The 20,220-nt window shown below is 36.1% G+C and overlaps 1 protein-coding gene and 1 long non-coding RNA gene across 4 annotated transcripts in view; one reads left to right on the forward strand and one right to left on the reverse strand.

Annotated features, from left to right (window-relative positions):
* The first annotated feature begins 1,372 nt into the window (after positions 1 to 1,372).
* LOC107660330 (uncharacterized) lies at positions 1,373 to 2,094 on the forward strand. Its single transcript, XR_001630998.1, has 3 exons — positions 1,373 to 1,468; positions 1,568 to 1,655; positions 1,746 to 2,094. It is a non-coding gene; the product is annotated as an uncharacterized LOC107660330 (long non-coding RNA).
* Positions 2,095 to 4,456: 2,362 nt separating this feature from the next.
* LOC107660328 (retinoic acid receptor RXR-alpha-B) overlaps positions 4,457 to 20,220 on the reverse strand; it is a 67,776-nt gene continuing 52,012 nt past the window's right edge. The window contains exons 4-11 of one of the 3 annotated variants that reach the window (XM_016449617.1): positions 18,772 to 18,922; positions 18,056 to 18,235; positions 15,778 to 15,941; positions 10,663 to 10,792; positions 9,856 to 9,988; positions 7,302 to 7,393; positions 6,139 to 6,244; positions 4,457 to 5,383 (exon numbers count right to left, since the gene is read on the reverse strand). In XM_016449617.1, coding sequence (XP_016305103.1) covers positions 5,236 to 5,383; positions 6,139 to 6,244; positions 7,302 to 7,393; positions 9,856 to 9,988; positions 10,663 to 10,792; positions 15,778 to 15,941; positions 18,056 to 18,235; positions 18,772 to 18,922 — 1,104 coding nt within the window. In that variant the 3' untranslated portion in view covers positions 4,457 to 5,235. Of the gene's footprint in view, positions 5,384 to 6,138; positions 6,740 to 7,301; positions 7,394 to 7,827; positions 7,879 to 9,855; positions 9,989 to 10,662; positions 10,793 to 15,777; positions 15,942 to 18,055; positions 18,236 to 18,771; positions 18,923 to 20,220 lie in introns of those variants that run through there. The other 2 variants (XM_016449618.1, XM_016449620.1) reach the window with 2 other exon arrangements.

Below are 20,220 nucleotides of genomic sequence, written 5' to 3' on the forward strand. Positions count from 1 at the left end.
TACTACCCAGCTCTGGTTGTAAATAAGTATCTGAAAAGAAAGAAGCTTCAAATAAACATTTTAACGTGCGTGAATAAATCCAACCACCCCTATAGATTTAAGTTTCACTTCCATAACCCGTGACCGACAGAGGAGCATCTTGGCGGCAGGGATTTAAATCTTTAACAAGACTCAAATTGACAGTCAGTGTAAAACTGGATTTTTTCGATCAGGTAGGGTACAAGTTATTTCAGAACATTTCAGCTGGTTTATATCGTGTATATATTATTTATCTCGTATAAGATGCATTTGGTTGAGTTGCGCTGCAGTGAAGCACTTAATTGTAGTAGGCTACTACAGTGATTATCTCTTCAGCGCGCAGCGCGAACAGGACAAACAATAATGCAGAATATTAATAACTATGACTGGGACTGTCAAACACAAAACATTTTTATGAGAACACTATTATAATAAAACGCTGTGAATTTTTAGTGTTTAGTTGCCGTGTTTCTGCATGTTGTTGCATGAAGAACACGTCCACAAAATGAGTTCACGCAGAGCTGCGCAGACACGTTCATGTGCATTCGGGGCATTTTGTGCAGATAGCCTATACGTCGTAATATTAACGTTATGTTGTATAAATAAGGAAGCGTATAATATATGAGATAAATGAGGAGTTAATCCCATTAATTAAAAATCTGCTATCAAATGCTTCATTCTACTGGTCATCTTCAGCGCGCGCAGCTCAAAACAGAAATGCAGAACATTCATAACTACTGTCATATACACACATACATATATATATACACACATACACACATATATATATATATATATACATACATATACATACACATAAACACATATATACATATACACATACACATACATACATACACATATACACACATACATACATATATTATACACACACACACACACATGAAGGAGATGAGATGGAATAGGATCAAGCGGACAAGTAGTAGGATGATTGGAAAGGATGAGTTTAGAGACTTCTGCCTCAGAGAGTGGAGAGAAGGATGAAAACGAGTGTATGTTTGCTGGTAAGATGTGTTTGACAGTTTGTGGTGTGGCAAATTGTGCACTGAGGTTTGTAATTAAAAAATAATTAAATAAAAAATATCACTAGCAATGAAAGTTCATTAGATGTTGTCACTAATATATTCAAAAAATATGTGTGTACCTACTTAACCATATTTTGGGGGATGAATTTGTACCCAGAAGTGAAACAAATCTTTCAAAAAAAAATGTTGGGTTATGTTAAAGTATTTATAATTAGCTGTATATAAACATAATACAAGTCTATGAAATATTAAGTTAAGTTAATGTGTGTAGGTAATGTTCATGCTTTAACTGAACTATTGTAGCTTTTAATTTTTTTTTTTTTTTTTAGTGCCTCAAGACATATGCTGGACATAAGAATGAAAAGTATTGTGTGTTTGCCAATTTTTCTGTGACTGGAGGAAAGGTAGGTTCAGTATGACTTTGTCGAAGTATTTTAATACATAGGTATATAGTTATTTAGAGCAGTTTTTGAATAACCTGAATCCGTCTTGCTCTCATTCAGTGGATCGTCTCAGGCTCTGAAGACAACATGGTGTATATCTGGAACTTGCAGACCAAAGAAATTGTTCAGAAACTGCAAGGGCACACAGGTATATGACATTTGCTACACCTCCCAGACTCAAACACACGGCAGCCTCTTTGATTTTGTTAACATAAGTATGATGTATTTTTGTCCTTAGATGTAGTGATCTCGACAGCTTGTCACCCTACAGAGAACATCATTGCCTCTGCAGCCCTGGAGAACGACAAGACCATCAAACTGTGGAAAAGTGATTGTTAAGTTAAAGCACTGCACTTCAGAGGCTTTGGTAGAAACTTCAGAATGATGACTTCCAGTAGTGTCTGTCTTTTACAATGGTTTGATAGCACTTAGTGCAGGGTTATTATCTGAGAGATAGGCAGGTCCTGTCTGCTCAGAATAGCGACAATCTCACTCGAGCCTTTTCCCCTTTATATACTCGAATAATCTACTGTAATGTTTTCAGTTCATTTTAATTTATTACTAAAGAACAAATGTTTTCTATCAAATCATGGATTCAGTTGTTTTGAATGGTGGTAAACATACCAAAAATGGATATATAAATGTTTTTAAGCAAGATAATTTTCAGGTCTTTTTTGCCATCAAATGATTGCATTTTTGCTTTTCATTTAAGTGTTTTGCAATCATTGATTATTGATATGTGAATTACCAATGTGCTTAGGATCCTTAAATCCTTTCTAAACATTATTTTCCTCTATTTAAGCTTTGAATTTGAAGGCATGAATTAGTCTTCATGGCTTTGATCCATTGGAGTAGTAGGTACATTTCCATAAAATTAATATATATTATTTGATCCCCTGCTGATTTTGTAAGTTTGCCCACTTACAAAGAAATAAAGGGTCTGTAATTGTTATGGTAGGTTTATTTTAACGTATAGAGACAGAATACCAACCAAAAAAATCCAGAAAAAAAAAACATTATATAAAGGTTAGAAATTGATTTGTATTTCAGTGATTGAAATAAGTATTTGATCCCCAAGCAAAACATGACTTAGTACTTGGTGCAGAAACCCTTGTTGGCAAGCACAGAGGTAAGATGCTTTTTGTAGTTGGTCACCAGGTTTCAAAAGGGCCTGGCTGCAGCTGGCGCTTGCACTCTCAGACGTATTTTAATATGCTGGGAGATTTGAAAACTAATGCTTTTGAACGTTAGCACTGCACATATCCAGTTTCATATGAATGGGTTTTCATCAACGGTAGGTTTGTTCGTTAGCTCATGGAGTACGGAGACGTACTTGAGAGGCGAGAAGCTCCGGTTCGAATCCCGTGTAACTACGGTTCGACAAAATGGTTCTAATCTGCATATAAATAAGTTCAAATGACACGGTGGCAAGTGACTTCGTAATTTAGTTTCTTTTGTCGTCTTCACCACCTGGCTACTGTTGTAAAATGTTGAGAGATTCAAACAAAAAGTAATCAATAAATAGAACAAAATAAGGCTGATCCCTCACCTTTCTCATGATCATCCTTATCCCATGAGGCAAGATCATGCACGGAGCTCCAGACCGAGGCCGATTGATGGTTTTGTATTTCTTCCAATTCTGAATAATTGCACCAACAGTTGTCTCCTTCTCACCAAGCTTCTTGCTGATGGTCTTGTAGCCCATTCCAGCCTTGTGCAGATCTACAGTCTTGTCTCTGACATCCTTTGACAGCTCTTTGGTCTTGCCCATGGTGGTTGGAGAGGTTGGAATGGAAGATACAGATTGTGTGGACAGATTGAGCTGACATTAGGAGTAACTTCTTAAAGTAACAGGACTAATCTGCACACATGGTCACATAACCAATCTATGAGAGCCAGAATTCTTGCTGCTTGGTAGGGGATCTAATACTTATTTCTCTCACTGAAATGCAAATCAATTTCTAACCTTTATATAATGTGTTTTTTTCTGGATTTTTTTGGTTGTATATATATAGTCTTTTTTCCTCTAAGTTGGATTTTACTTTTTTTTTTTAATGTGACATCTGTGTCTGTCATGAAATGGCCTGTAAAAATGCAGAAAAGTTGCAGACAATTGCTAATTAATTTGAAGCAAAACAATCATGTACCACAATCATGATGTCTTTCGTGACACATTTTTTGTGATTTAAGTCACAAAGAAAAAGTAAATTACATTGATTTTTAAAAAGAGAACTAGATGCTTTTCACAAATGTAACCATTGTCACATAAATGTCCAATACTTAATAATTAATACAACCTCAAGTGCTTCAGTACTTTTAAACAAGGGTTACTGTAATAATAAAAATGAAGGACTCGACTTTCTTTCAAAGCTCTTAGCAATTGTTTCATGATGCATAATATTCATTATTATTATTCATAGTTTTAACACTGTGTATATATATATATATATATATATATATATTGGAATATAAAAATCTATATAAATGTTATTGCAGCAATATTCTGCTTTATGAAAATGTTAATCTTATATATATATATATATATATGTATATATGTGTGTGCATCTGATATCATGTATAACACCATTTATTCATAACTCTCAAATAGTTATTTTGTTTGCTGAAGATAATATAACAGTCTTTTTTACAATCTGAAATTTAATAGTCCTTTGAACAGACATAATATAGTAGGACAATACACAATACACCCTCCATTTGTCTTGTAAAAAAAAAAAAATAACAACTGTGAGCTGTCCTCAGCTCTCAGGTGAGGGTACCATGAAAACCAATGGCAGAGGAACTGAGAAGCCTTTGCACATAAACCCTTCCCTCAATCCAGGTTTGAGGGCACGGCTCCACTTCAAAATGAATATTTACACCAACAATGTGTACAATATAGAACTGACTAAATAATGACGTAGAGAAAAAAATTATACTTTGTACAAAATCTTTGGAAATACTTAATACATATTTATGCTGAATTATAGAGGCAAAACATCATGAAAAATCTCCAATAATTTTTTTTTTTACACAATTCTAACAATGAATCGTATTTTCATCCAGCGCGAGTTCAGCCAGGAGTACACCTGCTTTTCATTCTTTTTAGACCATTCTGTTATTCATAGGCCCATATATCTTCCAAAAAGAAAAGGACTTGAAGCCAAACTGCGTGCAGTTTCTTCCTCATGAAGATGGACTTTAAGAATCCTGACGTATGGCAATACCGCTTAAAGAATTTCTAAGTGCCTGGGGGGAAAAAAATTGTTACTGTGGTCCTGTTCACTGTTCCAATGGCGGATACAGTAATGTGTTTTTTAAGGACAGCTGCATGAAGAAGTGCATCCGAGGTATTTTGTTTCCTCTCATGAAATCTGAAAATTCACAGCAAAATGATTGTGGGTTCAGAGATGAGGCGGTTTGGCTGTGTACAAAAGCAGAGGTAGACCTCTGTAAGGCAGAAGAAATGAGAAACCAAAAACTCCAGAACTCCGTGAGACTTCCCGAACATGCATGCAAACCAGGAAAAACCTCACTTAATCCATCCTGCGTGCTATTCCGTAATGAACGGTTACACAGTATTTTGTGCATTGCGCAATGTTTCTGATGAATTACTCTTGAGTTCAGTCTTCTCCTGTGAGATCAGAGATGTGTCCTGTGGCCTCCTGTAGTGTCCTGTACATGAGCTGCACCCTCTGTCAGAGGGGCGGAGATGAAAAGAAATCATTCCCTTATGTCATTTGGTGTGGCGCTTCGAGCATTTCCATTAGGAAAGTGTCGATGGGTGTGTCTCCGATTAACTTGAAAAAGAAGAGATGTTCAAGACACTTCAGGCCGATGGAGCGCAGGGCAGGCAGACGCAGTAAAAGCTTGGCAAATCTGTCCGTGAAACAATGGGTGTCAGTGTTTGGATGAGCACAGTGTAATACTGCAGCAGTTTTGTTTTAATAATAATAAAGTTTGAGGTCAGTAAGTTTTTTTTTTTTAAAGAAATTAAAACTTGTATTCAGCAAGGAAACATGATATTGATCAAAAGTGTCAGTACAGTACAGTTCTGTTTCAAATAAATACTGTTCTTTTGAACTTTATGCTAATCAAAGAATCCTGGAAAAATGTATCAAAGTTTCCACAAAATGTTATTTGAGCAGCAAATCAGCATATCAGAATGATTTCTAAAGGATCATGTGACGCTGGGATCGACTGGTGTAATGGATGCTGAAAATTAAGCTTCGCAATCACAAGAATAAATTATATTTTAAAATATATTCAATTAGAAAATAGTTATCTTAAATTATAATATTTCACAATTACTGTTTTTTCTGTAATTAAATAAATGCAGCTTTAATGAGCACTTTAAAAAGTCTCTGAATGGTAGTGTAAAAGAGATCTAATAAGCATGTATTTACTGTAGGTAAAACTGACTTTTACTATATGCACGAAAATGGGTTGTAAATGTTGCTGACTTTAAATGAAATTGAAAACTATCTCATGTTCACTGTGAATCCAGATAGACCTCTGTTAAATCTCTGTAGCATTCATTTTGTTTTGTGCACTTTCATTTTTATATGCAAGTGAAATAATGAAAGATACATAAGCACGTGTGAGATGAAAAATAAGTGTGTGTGTGTGTGTACCTTCCAGGCTGATCGGGATATTTGTGTTTACAGTAGGCCTCTAGAGATGCATACACTCTTTCCCTTAATGCCTCCACCTCTGATGGATTAGACAGTCCTTTTGAATCTAAGAGCAAAAGGATGGATTGAAGGATGATAGACAGCAAAGCAATTGCAAAAAAGAAAAAGGTTATGTTAAGGTTTCATTCTGGGCCACTTTATTAGATGCTACACTACTATTCAGAAGTTGGGGGTCTTCTTTTCTTTTCTTTAAATTACTGCATTTATTCACTAAGGATGCAGTAAATTCATCAACAGTGACAATAAAGATACTTATAATGCTAAAAAAAAAATCTATTTCAAATAAATGCTGTTCTTTTGATCTTTCTAGTCATGAAAAGAATCCTGAAAAACATATATTAGACCATCACGGTTTACGGTTTTCAACATTAATAATATTAAGAATTGTTTCTCGAGCACCAGAAAGACGTCTTTCAAAAGCATTAATAAATCAACCCTAAACCTTTGAACAGTGGTGTACATTTGTGTGATGTGCAAACATATCTTGTCTTGTGGCTGATGGGTTTTGCTATAACTTCAAGGCTGAATCAATGACTTTAGGCTGTAGATAAAGACATTTCAGAAATCAAAAACAAGGCAAATCGCCAACTAAAAATGTTCTTCACATACTGCACATCTAAAGAGAAGATGATGGGTATATTATATTTGGTAAAGTCCACAGCATCACTTAACATATCTCCATGCAATGCAGTTGAACTGACCTTCCAGTATAGTTTCCAGTATGATGAAATGGAAAATCAACAGTGATTTTTAACTTTCTAGACTGGACATTTTTACACACCAAAATGACCATTTTTATTGTTCGGGGATAAACACTGAGGTCACATGACAACAACGTTGTCACAATGTTGCACTAATTTACTGTTTGATTTTTGTTAAAGAATGCAATACTCGGGACATACTGCTTTCTATAAGCTCGCTATACAGTGGTTTACAGTCATAGGAATCTCATTTACTCTTTCTGGCTTTATTCCAACACATTTATTTAGGAATTTGCCAAAACAAATAGCAAGGTAGGTTAATCAAACTGAAGTGGCATTTTAAACGCACTTGCATAAGAGTGCTGTGTGCACATGTGTTTGTCTAAGTATACATTACTGTACCTGGATTGAACAGAACAATGGCCCGCAGGCATCCAAGTTCAGTCTTGTCCATTTGCATGTCTCTCATCTTCGACACAAGCTCCGTCAGCACTCTGTAAAAAAAAAGGGCAAAAATCTTTACGTTCACAGGCAACACGACCAAGCTGATTAATTGCAAATTCATGTTCTCCAATATACCCCTAAAAATGTCAGGAAATATTCTGTAACGTATTAAACATGCCCAGTGAGTCATCGCTCCACCTTTATATTTAGTTTTCATATTGCCTTGAAAATCAAAGTCATTATGTCTTATAAGACACATTCATCTCTACTGCCGACGGACCGGGCAGCATATCTTTCATTAGTGAGGACACCAGCATATCTCACACTGCCAGTGAAACATTATCACAGCGCTACATAAAACTGCCATATGGCTTAATGTAAAAATGACATCAATCAAGAGTAAGATGTGGAGGACACTTTCATGATGCAGCGTCTAATATCATTATGGAGGTTATTTTCAAAAATTCATGTGTGCATGACCTACGGCTGTCACAAATCTTCCACACGGTGTACCATGAGGACACTGAAGGGTCTCCTAGAAGATCACAAGACCATACCCTCCATAAACTGAATGCTGACATTGAATTTAGTTAGGATAGTTCACCCAAAGTGAAAATTCAATCATCAATTATGTCGTTCCAAACCTGTATGACTTCTCTTTTCTGTGAAACACAAAAGCAGATGTTTAGGAGTATGTTGTGGCTGCTCTTTTCCATATAGTTAAAGTGAATGGGGACCGGAGGTATCAAGCTCCAAAATGACAAAAAGAAGTAGCATGAAAGTATCATAAAAGTTATGAATAACACTCAAACACTATAATCCACATCTTATAAAGCCCTTAAAAATAAATAAATAAAAGGTGTGTGTGAAAAAGACACAAAGTTACATTCAGTCAAATGGCACCATATTTGACTTGAGATTTTCAGTGAATTATGGCTTAAATTTTGGTCTGTCCCTCACACAAAACTATCCTACGGCTTCAGATGATTTGGAATATAGAGTGCAGCAGTGCCCACCCACTTTTTCATCTGTATTTTTCTTATTCATTTTTCCCATATGGATTTTTAAAAGAACCAATCCAACCAGCTAGAAGGTAAATCACAACATTACAAATGTAATGAGTTTTTTCATTGCTGAAAAAAAAAGGGAAAGCTGACAAAAGAACAAAGGTACAAGACTGTGTACCTAATTGCTTTAATGTGGGAAAGCATTGCAAATTACAAATTAATAAGGCAAATAAATGCAAAAATATATATACAGTACTGTGCAAAAATCTAGTATTTTCACCAGCTGAAAAATGCTTTAAAGTCAGTTATTTCTATCTTTTGCTGTACACTGTAAAAAAAATTCCGTAAAATTTACGGTAAAAAACCGGCAGCTGTGGTTGCCGGAATTTTACCTTCCAAAAACGGTATACTACCGTAAAATTAATGTCCAATACATGTAATGTCCAATACGGTTTTTCACCGTATATAGTAGGGGAATTTACCGTTAACCATTTAACAGGTTTTTACTGTAGCATTTTTACAGTCTTTTACCGTTAAATTCACAGCCATTTTTTACAGTGTAGTGTGTCAGTAGGAAATGTCTGACAACAGCCAGTGCTGCACACAGAGATCTGAACTGATCATCATCCAGTCTGTCTGGAATGACATGAAGAAAACGTCTCCAAGACGCTTCAAGAAACCTACCTGAAAAACTATGCACAAGTGCACCTAGGGCAAAAACTGTTTTAAACGCAAAGGATGGTCACACTAAATGTTGATTTAATTTAGTTAATAGAAGTTCATTGATAAAGAACATTCTTGTGCAAGCAAAAATCTCACTGGATTATTACAGTTAATGGCAAAATGAATGTTTGGAAATTTTGGAAACTGATTATTTCCAACTGCCACACTACAGCAAAAGATAGAAATAACTGACTTAAAAACATTTTTAAGCGGTGAAAATACGAGAGGCCTAAGACTTTTTCACAGTACTGTATATATACTGTGTGTGTATATACATATATATATATATACATATAGGACCCTATTTTGACACTACAGAGTTTTTGGTGCAATTTGCTTGTTTCAGTTCTCTGATTTATGGAGGGTTCTCTACAAAATCATGTGTAATGTATAGTTTTATAACATGAATTCAGCTGTTAAACATGATTATTTAAAGGACATGTTGAAATAAAACCATGCAACTAATGGCTTCAAGAAAAGCATATGCGATCGTTTAACAACCTTGTAGCTCACATTCAGTCTGTCTTCAACGGTTTACAAGTTATGATTAAAAATCAGTTCCCCTAGGAAGAAAATTAATGGTATTTTTACTTAAGATTTTTATTTGTATACTTTTTGGAGCTTTAAGGTGGTATTTTTGCCATTTGTAGCATTGACAGTCCCTCTCCCCATTTACTTTCATTACAGTAAAAAGAACAGCCAAGATATTCTTCAGAAATTCACCTTTTGTGTTCCTCAGAAGAAAGAAAATCCTACATCTCTGAAAACTAACATTTACTAACCTGTCAAAGATGGCTCCCACACCGGCAGTGTGTGCACTGTCTCTATGGACGTGAAGGCCTGTGGCTAATAATATCCCATCTTTCACAGCTATAGAACGATGTGAAAAAGAGGCGATCAGGAGTTCATTCCACCCTAGCAACAGAGGACAGAAGCACAAAAGCACATTGATAACCGAACAAACAAACAAAAGTAACAGGAAAGAGAGCAACATGTGTATCTGTATCTGTGCATGTGGTGGCTTTGTCTGTTACATTTGTTTACTCTTCTAGCTCAATATCAACTTACTGTAAGTTGTATTTTCTTAAACAATATTGAGTTTTAATGAGGACATTTCAAGTTGTTTAATACATCGTCACAGTTTCATACGCTGCGATCCCATTTCAGAAGCTCTGAATAAAACGCACTGAATAGAGTTTGATTGTCCTCAGGCAACCTACAGCCTAAGGAAATAAATGCAACATGTGAACGGCGAGAACAATCCAGCCTCTTATTCTCCCTCCGTCTATGTTGAAGCCAACATCCTTAACAGAATAAGGACTCTCACTCCAAGCAAATGAGATGGAATTCCTTCTTTAATCGATGCTGTGGCCAGAGGCTGGATCAAATGTATCTCTGAATCCATATAAATGCTTCTGGAATAGACTATAATGTCACATAACTGTAAACATACTTATTTCATTAGTTGAAAATGCTGTTTTGAGCTGTAACTCCATAGCTGGAAGACTAGATGTACAGCACACGGGTCACATCAGGTCGATGTCTGCAGGACATAAACAAAAGTGGTCTGTGTTTTTTTAGTGACGCACCTGCTCTCAGGAGGATGACTTGATCGTCCAGCGGGAGATCAGAAAAGTGAGGTATCCGCTTGGCCCACTCCACTAAGGTAAAGAGTTGCTTGTCAGCTGCTTGGCAGATGTTTGTTACAGGGTCGTTAGGCTGGAGAGAGAGAGAGCGAGAGAGAGAAAGAAAGCAGGGTGAACTCTTTGGCAATATAGCTTTCGTGGATATATACAAAAAAAAAAGAAAAATACAAACGAGTTCTCTTTTGTCAGTTCTCTTTTCTCAGTTGTTTCTCCTAGACAGCTATGGAGAGCAAACTTTTGCTTTTGGCTCCTGATTCTCAGATTTTCTCCTTGGAAAAAGACCCTAGTGATCTCCTAATTTCAGAAAAGATCTCAACAACGTCTCATACTGCCAAGATACCAGCATATGCAGAAAGCCTCAATATGAACAAACAAACTAAAACATTTCTCAATAAATTAAACTAAATGATCCACATTAATTTCATTTGATGTAATTTTCATTAGAAATTTCTTAGAAAAATGTGATAATTAATGTCTTATTGTACACAATATTGTAAAGAAATAAGGAAGTTAGTTGTTGTACATTTTCACTCAAATGTAACAACTTTTGTGAGAATGGGGAAGATATTGTATTGGTTAACATACATAACATAGCACTTATATACTACTGTTTAAAAGTTTTTTTTTTTTAATACAAAGGATGTATTAAATTGATCAAAAGTGATAGCAAATACATTTGTAATGTTACGAAATATTTATATTTTAAATAAATGCTGTTCTTTTCAACTTTTTATTCATCAGCAAATCCTGAAAAAAAGTGTTTTTTAACAGATTAGAATGATTTCTGAAGGATCATGTGACACTGACTGTAGACTGGAGTAATGGCTGCTAAAATGGCAGCTTTGCCATAACAGGAATAAATTAAACTTTAAAATATATTCAAACACAAAACATTTATTTTAAATTGTAGTAATATTCCACAATATTATTGTTTTGACAGTATTTTTAACCAAATAAATGCAGCTTTGGTAAGTATAAGAGAATTATTTCAAAAGCAGTAAACAATCTTTTAACCCCAAACTTTTGAGCAGTAGTGTATTTCTACACAAATATGCTTTTGGACATATAAAACTTTTAATGAGAGCACAATAACAAACAATGCACTTTATGTTGTTTGCATTCAGCATAAATATCACCAAGAGAAACTCGGCTGTCAGACTCAGTGATGTGAGTGGAAAATGAGCAGATATCTTGTGGGAAGTCTTGTGGAAATCATTCCTGTCATTTGCCCCCAATGGAATATTTTTATTTTCGGTTTAACTCTTGCTCTCTAAGAGCCTTTCCTTCTGCTTGAGTAACCCAAACTCTCCAGCCCAGAATCAATCAGAACAAGCACTCGTGAACCAGCAGCCTGGCATGTCAGAGCACTCTGTGCGTGTTCTGCTGTTGTCATGGAGCAAATTCTGTCCCAGTAGGATCCCGAAATCACATCATCACTGAAACATCATCATCATCATCCACCCAGAGCGAAAAGCTCTTTAATTTTAGTGGTAAAGTAGACTTTATCACTCTTTTACAAACAGCATGTATAACAGAAATAATATATTTTAACACATTATACTTAAAGTCCCCATGAAATCTTTTTGGCTTTTAGTATGAGGGTCAAAGATGAAAAAGGGTTTAAGCATAAAAACAATAAGTGTAAATTGTCGAGTCTGAATGTCGTTACCTGTTTCCTACGTGTGTGTCCCTGATTCCATGTAAAAGAATAAAGAATTCCTCTCGTTCCTCGCTCCTCACAGTAGGGAGCGTGACAATTTGTCAGTAAGAATTTTTTACTAATTTAAAACACAATAAAATTTAATATGCTCTCTTATTCTTTTATATATTTTAATGTACACGTCAGAATAAGCATGTTGTTTGAATTTTTACATAAATATTGTGTTACACTGAATGACAATGTAACGTTATTTCAACCAAATTGATATATTATCATCAAAACTTATTTGAAACCTTAAAAGTAGACCCTTTACTTGCATTTAATGTGCTTTCTATGGACATAAAATCACTTTTGTAAATTTCTTTTGATGCGGACATCTTAACGTCTTTGACCCATGAATATGTTAGTCTTAAGGTCATCTATAAGCTAGTGTGCTCCAAAATATTGACAAAATTCACATTTAGAAAATATAAGCATTCAAAACTTAAAGTCTCTCACTTCCAGCAATATGGATCAACGATTTTGATGACATCACCCAACTTTTGTCCAAACAAATGCTCTCTAGAATCCAAAGCGTCCCGCCTCCTACACTATTTATACACACTAAAGCTGAAACCAGTCGCTTGTTCACCGTTTTCTGTATGGCAAGTGGAGAAAGAGTTAGACAGTCTCCATATTAGAAACAGCACTGGTGCCGTTCCCCAATATATCACACACTTTATAAAGTACACATCCTCAGCATCATTATAATCACTGTTTCACTATAACTAATAACAGTTTCATATTGAATCTAAAGGGGTAAGCCATAAGCTGTCAAATGTGGCTTTACAGAGCTCAACAGCACTAGCCCAAACTGTGATATAAACAAAATATTAAATGCAATCACTGAAATTTTATGTGCTTTTTAACTTAAGTAGGAGTTACATTCACATGTAATTTCAAAATGACTTAGTGTCTTTGAAATTTGGTTAAAGTCTACTTTCAAGAGCACTAAGGTAAACTAAATTGTCATTTCTATTGAAACATTTATGTCATGAATTTAAATATATTTTCAAATATAATTTCGCATTCGCAAACTGATGATATTCATAACTACTTGGCACCAGCTGACTGGTTCATGTTGCATACGCAGCCAATAGGCTTGCTGCTTTACATTTAAATCGCTGGCTAGTTTCATAGTTCCTCTGAAACCCTCCACCTTCCCCAGCTCCACCTGTATAGATCTGCTACGGGTTATTATATATGCTATTTGTGCAGCAGCAGTATGTCTTAAATACTCACAGCACTTTGCAGCAGCAGCAGCAGCAATAATCTACAACAACAGCAATAACCAACAGCAGCAGCAACAGCGTAGCAAAGCACTAATTCCGTTAAGATCAAATACATTAACATTGTCATATTCATTACCATGATAAAATCTTCTGAGAGTTGTCATGATGGAACTAAAAATATACTAACCTAACATTCTTTAAAATATATTTATTTGTGTTCAGCAGAAAAAAAGAAAGTCATACACGTTTGGAATGACATGAGGGTGAGTAAATGATGACAGAAGTTTCATTTTTGAGTGAACTATCCCTTTAAGTGCACTTCTTTATCAAGTGTCTCCATGAGTTCATATCACCCACAGACTGAAATATCATAACGAGAAGATATACATCTTTCTCGAAAGTCTCTTAATCTACACAGCTTTCAGTTCAGATCATCATGTCTTAACAGTTCTCCAATCAGCCCAAGAGGAACTCAAATTCATTAGAGCCCTATTCATGTACCAGGACCTTCCCCAGGGCTCAAGGACAAACGTACAAACAGCCATTAAAAAAACAACTGTGGGGGAAACAAACAATCTGAAAATACAAAGTAGGGAAGACAAAGCATATGCCTCTTTCTCCCTGACCTCTACCTGATTTAGAGCTTACAGCTGCACAAAACAGAGGACAAATGTGCACAAGGCATAAATATACACACAACGCTAGCCACCGTGTGTCTAACTGACATGCTTAATGGCTGAAGCTCTTATCCAGTGACGTGACAATGTGCTTCTTCTGCAGTATGTCCCTTCTCCAGGGGTCTGTATAGAGAGGCCTTCAATGCCAAAGTGCAATGCTATGTAGCCGAATCCATCCACCAGGAGTGGAATTGTAAAAATAGCCCTTCTTATTCACAAACAGAAATACTCGAATCTGCATCAGACTCTTTCTTGGACAGCTGCGAAACTCTTAAAACTGTCTTTTTGTACATCTGCAGGCAGGCTGGAACCTTTCTTCAGACTTGACATTCAGAAAATGATCAATACAACAACAGCAATAACCAACAGCAGCAGCAACAGCGTAGCAAAGCACTAATTCCGTTAAGATCAAATACATTAACATTGTCATATTCATTACCATGATAAAATCTTCTGAGAGTTGTCATGATGGAACTAAAAATATACTAACCTAACATTCTTTAAAATATATTTATTTGTGTTCAGCAGAAAAAAAGAAAGTCATACACGTTTGGAATGACATGAGGGTGAGTAAATGATGACAGAAGTTTCATTTTTGAGTGAACTATCCCTTTAAGTGCACTTCTTTATCAAGTGTCTCCATGAGTTCATATCACCCACAGACTGAAATATCATAACGAGAAGATATACATCTTTCTCGAAAGTCTCTTAATCTACACAGCTTTCAGTTCAGATCATCGTGTCTTAACAGTTCTCCAATCAGCCCAAGAGGAACTCAAATTCATTAGAGCCCTATTCATGTACCAGGACCTTCCCCAGGGCTCAAGGACAAACGTACAAACAGCCATTAAAAAAACAACTGTGGGGGAAACAAACAATCTGAAAATACAAAGTAGGGAAGACAAAGCATATGCCTCTTTCTCCCTGACCTCTACCTGATTTAGAGCTTACAGCTGCACAAAACAGAGGACAAATGTGCACAAGGCATAAATATACACACAACGCTAGCCACCGTGTGTCTAACTGACATGCTTAATGGCTGAAGCTCTTATCCAGTGACGTGACAATGTGCTTCTTCTGCAGTATGTCCCTTCTCCAGGGGTCTGTATAGAGAGGCCTTCAATGCCAAAGTGCAATGCTATGTAGCCGAATCCATCCACCAGGAGTGGAATTGTAAAAATAGCCCTTCTTATTCACAAACAGAAATACTCAAATCTGCATCTGACTCTTTCTTGGACAGCTGCAAAACTCTTAAAACTGTCTTTTTGTACATCTGCAGGCAGGCTGGAACCTTTCTTCAGACTTGACATTCAGAAAATGATCAAGCCCGGCTCGCTCACTGAGGAGCAATTGTGAAGTGTAACTCTGAAAAGGCACATTTCAGATGAGCCAAATGTTCTCCATAAGTTGAATGTCACCGAGTGTGATTTAGAGGGAGAGATTGGCTTACAGAATTGGCAGGCGCACTCAGGTTGGCCTCCACATAGGTCTCCGTCTTTGGTTCCACTGCCAGTTCAGCTTCCAGAATCTTCTCCACGGGCATGTCCTCGTTGGCACAGCTGCCAAACTCACCCTCGCTCCGCTCCTTCGCCCGCTGTCGCTCCTCCTGAACGGCTGCACATGTGCAGGAACAAAATTAGAATGGCTCACATGTGCAATACGTACAGTTACATACACAAACAAAACCGTGACCTTGCACACAATAACACGCAGCTGCTTTTGGTTTGCTCTTAATCTACACGTTTCCACAAAAACAGCTCAGGCTGTTTTTCATCGAGCTGCATGTGCATCCAGACCATTATTCACCGACTTCAGAGGGCTGAAAGTTGAGGAAGTCAGCCTACGTTTGTAGTGACGTTATTAGTAATATGTATTCGGCTCTTTAAAATATGTATATTTTATTTGGGTGCAATCCAGCGCAGACATGATTCTGTGCTTCTATTCAGTCTACGGACAAAGTCACGGGCCATAAAACCATCCCTCGGTCAAACGATTGGTTATGTAGGTTGACAATGTATTGGTCTGTGTGTATGTGTGTATGTGAATTTTAATTGTGTAGTTGTGTACACAGCATATACTGTGTGCATGTTTGGCCTGGTTCAGAGTGGGAGCCCGGTCTAAACCACACAGTCTGTCTACTGTGGTCTGGACCTGGTGGAAATGAGCCCCGTCTGCCTCGCCGTCAGGCTGCGGAACATTTCAGCTTTCCCTTCTGTCTGTAAAAAGCCTTGTTTTATGACTCTCTTTCTGTTCGACAGAAACCGCTAGCAGATCATGAGGGGAATTCTTGAGTGGGAGCCGTGGAGGTCAGCTGTAGGATAAAGCTTTACTCCAGGAGTCACTGAGAGGTGAGGAGAGAGGCACAAGGAAATTATTTTATCTTTATTGTCCTCAGAAACAGAAAGACAGAGAGAGTGACTCGTGGGGGAGAAGTGTGTCAGGTTACCTCTTTCTCAGAGGCCTCGGTATAGGGGGTCTAGCCTTGTTCTCTAGACTATTTTAATAGCTTGAAAAATAGACCTAACATATTCATATCAGGCTTATTATTCATGCCTTTTTTCTACTCTTTTGAGAACAGATTACAAACGAAATTGATAGCACAAAACAAAGAACTTGGTAACAACTGTCCTCCATTAATGCAACATGTTATGTTGTGTTCGATATAAACTGTGAATATATGCAATATCAATTTCCACATGCTAAACTTGTTTTACTGGTGTACACACTGCTGCTGGTTGTGTACTGTGTTTTCTATTTGTGTATTTTTCTACAGTGTGTTATTTTGTGGTGCCTGGATGGAAACCATATTACTAGAATGAATATTAGTCATATTTCTGAAATGTGCATGCCCACTTTGTGGTTAAACAGAAGGATAAAGCTTTAATATTTTCTGGCTACAGGGCTTCAGAAGAACATTTTAAAAGAGTTTGAAGGGACAGGTTTTTACAAATTTATATTTTTAAATGATTGCCATTTCACACATGCATCATTGACTGGGACCCCAATTGAAAAAAACAGAACATGAGGGATAGTATTATGAACATCAAAATTCTTTTATCATCTTTATGGTAAATCGCTTGTTGTATTCCTCATTTGTAAGCTGCTTTGGATAAAAGTATCTGCTAAATGTATAAGTGTAAATTGTATTCTAGTAATAAATAAATAAATAGTTTACATGCTTCCCAGCTACTGGAATATTCTAATACATGTAGTATTCTGAATAAATTCCGACATTCTATTCCCAGTATTCTCTGGTGGAAATACAATCTCTTGCAATTTAATGTAATTACTTTTAGATGATTCTAGACTTAAAATGTGTAATTTAATCAACACATTAGTCAGTCTCTTTCATTTTCTTGACAACAGCACACAGGAGTGCAATGAACTGCAAATGGTAGGCCATTAGTGCTTTCAACCATCTGTGCTGAGAATTGATTAATGTTTATTTCTTTTAAAGAATCTGTCGCTTCCAAAAATGTGTTACTTTTCAAAACTGCCTGTGTCTCATAGCATTGCTGATTACTTTTAATCTGGACATAAGCAGAGAAAAATGAACATTAGATATTCAGAATAAGATAATGTCAAAACACTGGAATATTTGCTCTATTTGATCATGTTAATGAGTTAATGGCCGATCCATAATCAGAATAGGATCAAATTCCGATATTATTTGGTATTGGCGTGTGCATGTAAATGTGCTCAATCACTAAAAGAAAGAAGCAACGCACCTTCTCTCTTCATTCCCATGGCTAAGCACTTCTGATAACGGCAGTACTGGCAGCGGTTGCGTTGGCGTTTGTCAATTATACAGTCCTTGTTGTCTCGGCAAGTGTATGTCAAATCCTTTCTCACCGTTCTCTTGAAGAAGCCCTTACAGCCCTCACAGCTGTACACCCCGTAGTGTTTACCTGCCAGCAGACACATGCTTTAGTATTCTTCCCAGCAGGGTTATCTTTAATTGGCATTTAATATCAATAATTCAACAGCACTACATCTGTTTTTCTCACACACTACTCTGAAAGACAGAATATATAGCCCGATTTCATGACTGCAGTTTAACAAGTTAAACAGCTCTCTGGAATACTTGATTCTGATTGGTCAGTTTGAGCATTCTGTGGTTATACAGTATTGTATAATGCCTGTTAAACTGTATTGTTCCTCTTATATCAATATGCAGGCTCTTTCTTCTCACATAATAAACTAATAAATACTATTTTCAATCAAATTAATATTTTTTGTGCTTTTTTTCATTTGGTAAGTAAATGGGAAATATAAATATTTATTTATTACTATAAAATAATGCTGCTCATAGGTTATTGTGATAATTTAGCTATTTTGTTCTGTAGAAACAGATACAAATTATATAGACTATTATTATTTATTTTTTTAAATCATCTAGGTATGTGTGTTCCAATGTGTGTGTGTGTGTGTGTGTGTGTGTCACCTGATGAACGGTCTCCACAAATGGCACAGATGTGTTTAGTGAGGGAGAGGGATGTGTCTGTGGGCTGTGCTGGGACCTTCATCACCCCGTTCAGACCCAGAGGGGGTTTAATGTCCTCTGAACTACTGACTGCATTCATGGGTGAACTGAGCTAAAAAAAACAAAAACAAAACACAGATATCGAACTATTACGAAGTTGCTAATAACTGAATTAATGGACTGATAGAAATGGTAGTAAATCACATTCTCTTAGATCATTACTGCCTATAAACAAACACACTGTGACTGTGTAACTCTTAGAATTTATATATGACATAAAAAAAAAATCCAGATTTTTTTTCCGTACGCTACTGTTCAAAAGTTTGGGGCCAGTTTGATTTTTTAACATTTTAAAGAACAAGTCTCTAATGCTCATCAAGGCTGCATTTATTTGATCAAAAATATAGTGATACTGTGAAATATTTTTACTATTTAAAATGACTGTTTTCTATTTTAATATGATAAAATCTAATTTATTCCTGTGATGGCAAAACTGAATTTTCAGCAGCCATTCAGCGTCTTCAGTGTCACATGATCCTTCAGAAATCATTAAATGCTGATTTGCTGCTCAAGAACCATTTCTTATTATCAGTGTTGAAAACTGTGATGACAGATGAGCGGACCTGTGAAAGACATGACAGATACACCTACAGGAAACATAATGATGAAAGAATGTTCACTATGTTTTTCTTTGGTAATTCTTGAGAGGCAGATAAATGAAACTGTACAGCTTCCTGAAGCGAGGAAAACATACGAATGATTCACCAAAGAAAGTGCAAATGATTCACCCTAACTAAACATAACAATAATTATAGTTTTTGTTAAAAACAAAAAACAAAGGCAATGTGCAATTATGAGTCAAGTGTTAAAATATCCAATAGTGTTGAAATGTCAAAACATTTAGAGACAGACAGCATGACGATTTGCTTCATGGAGAATTAAAAACTATTGTGTTAATTTGAACAAAAACACTCTCCTATCATCTCCACACCTTAAATTGTGTCAGTGTCATTTTGTTCGCACTATCAAAGAAAATCTGACTCATGATAAATGTTTCTGGTTTACAACACATGCCCACACCTGTGCCCTGTGGTCAGTACTATTGGCGTAGATACTAAATGACATCAATGTCCTGCATACAGACAATTCATGTTTAGCATTACATCATGATGCATTAACATGAAGCTTTTAATCCTAATTTCTTACTCCTACAGGTAGGCATAACATATAAATGTGACCTAAATTTGTTTAATGAGATCCTGACAGCTTACTTTTTGAGTCAAGAATTAATCTAAAATGTTACAACAAACTAAACAATAAATGTACATTTATTTCGCAATCTGTGCCATGTACAGTGGGTACGGAAAGTATTCAGACCCCCTTAAATTTTTCACTCTTTGTTATATTGCA

This window comes from Sinocyclocheilus anshuiensis, unplaced genomic scaffold (assembly GCF_001515605.1).
Source record: "Sinocyclocheilus anshuiensis isolate Anshui unplaced genomic scaffold, SAMN03320099.WGS_v1.1 scaffold1915, whole genome shotgun sequence".
Lineage (NCBI taxonomy): Eukaryota > Metazoa > Chordata > Actinopteri > Cypriniformes > Cyprinidae > Sinocyclocheilus > Sinocyclocheilus anshuiensis.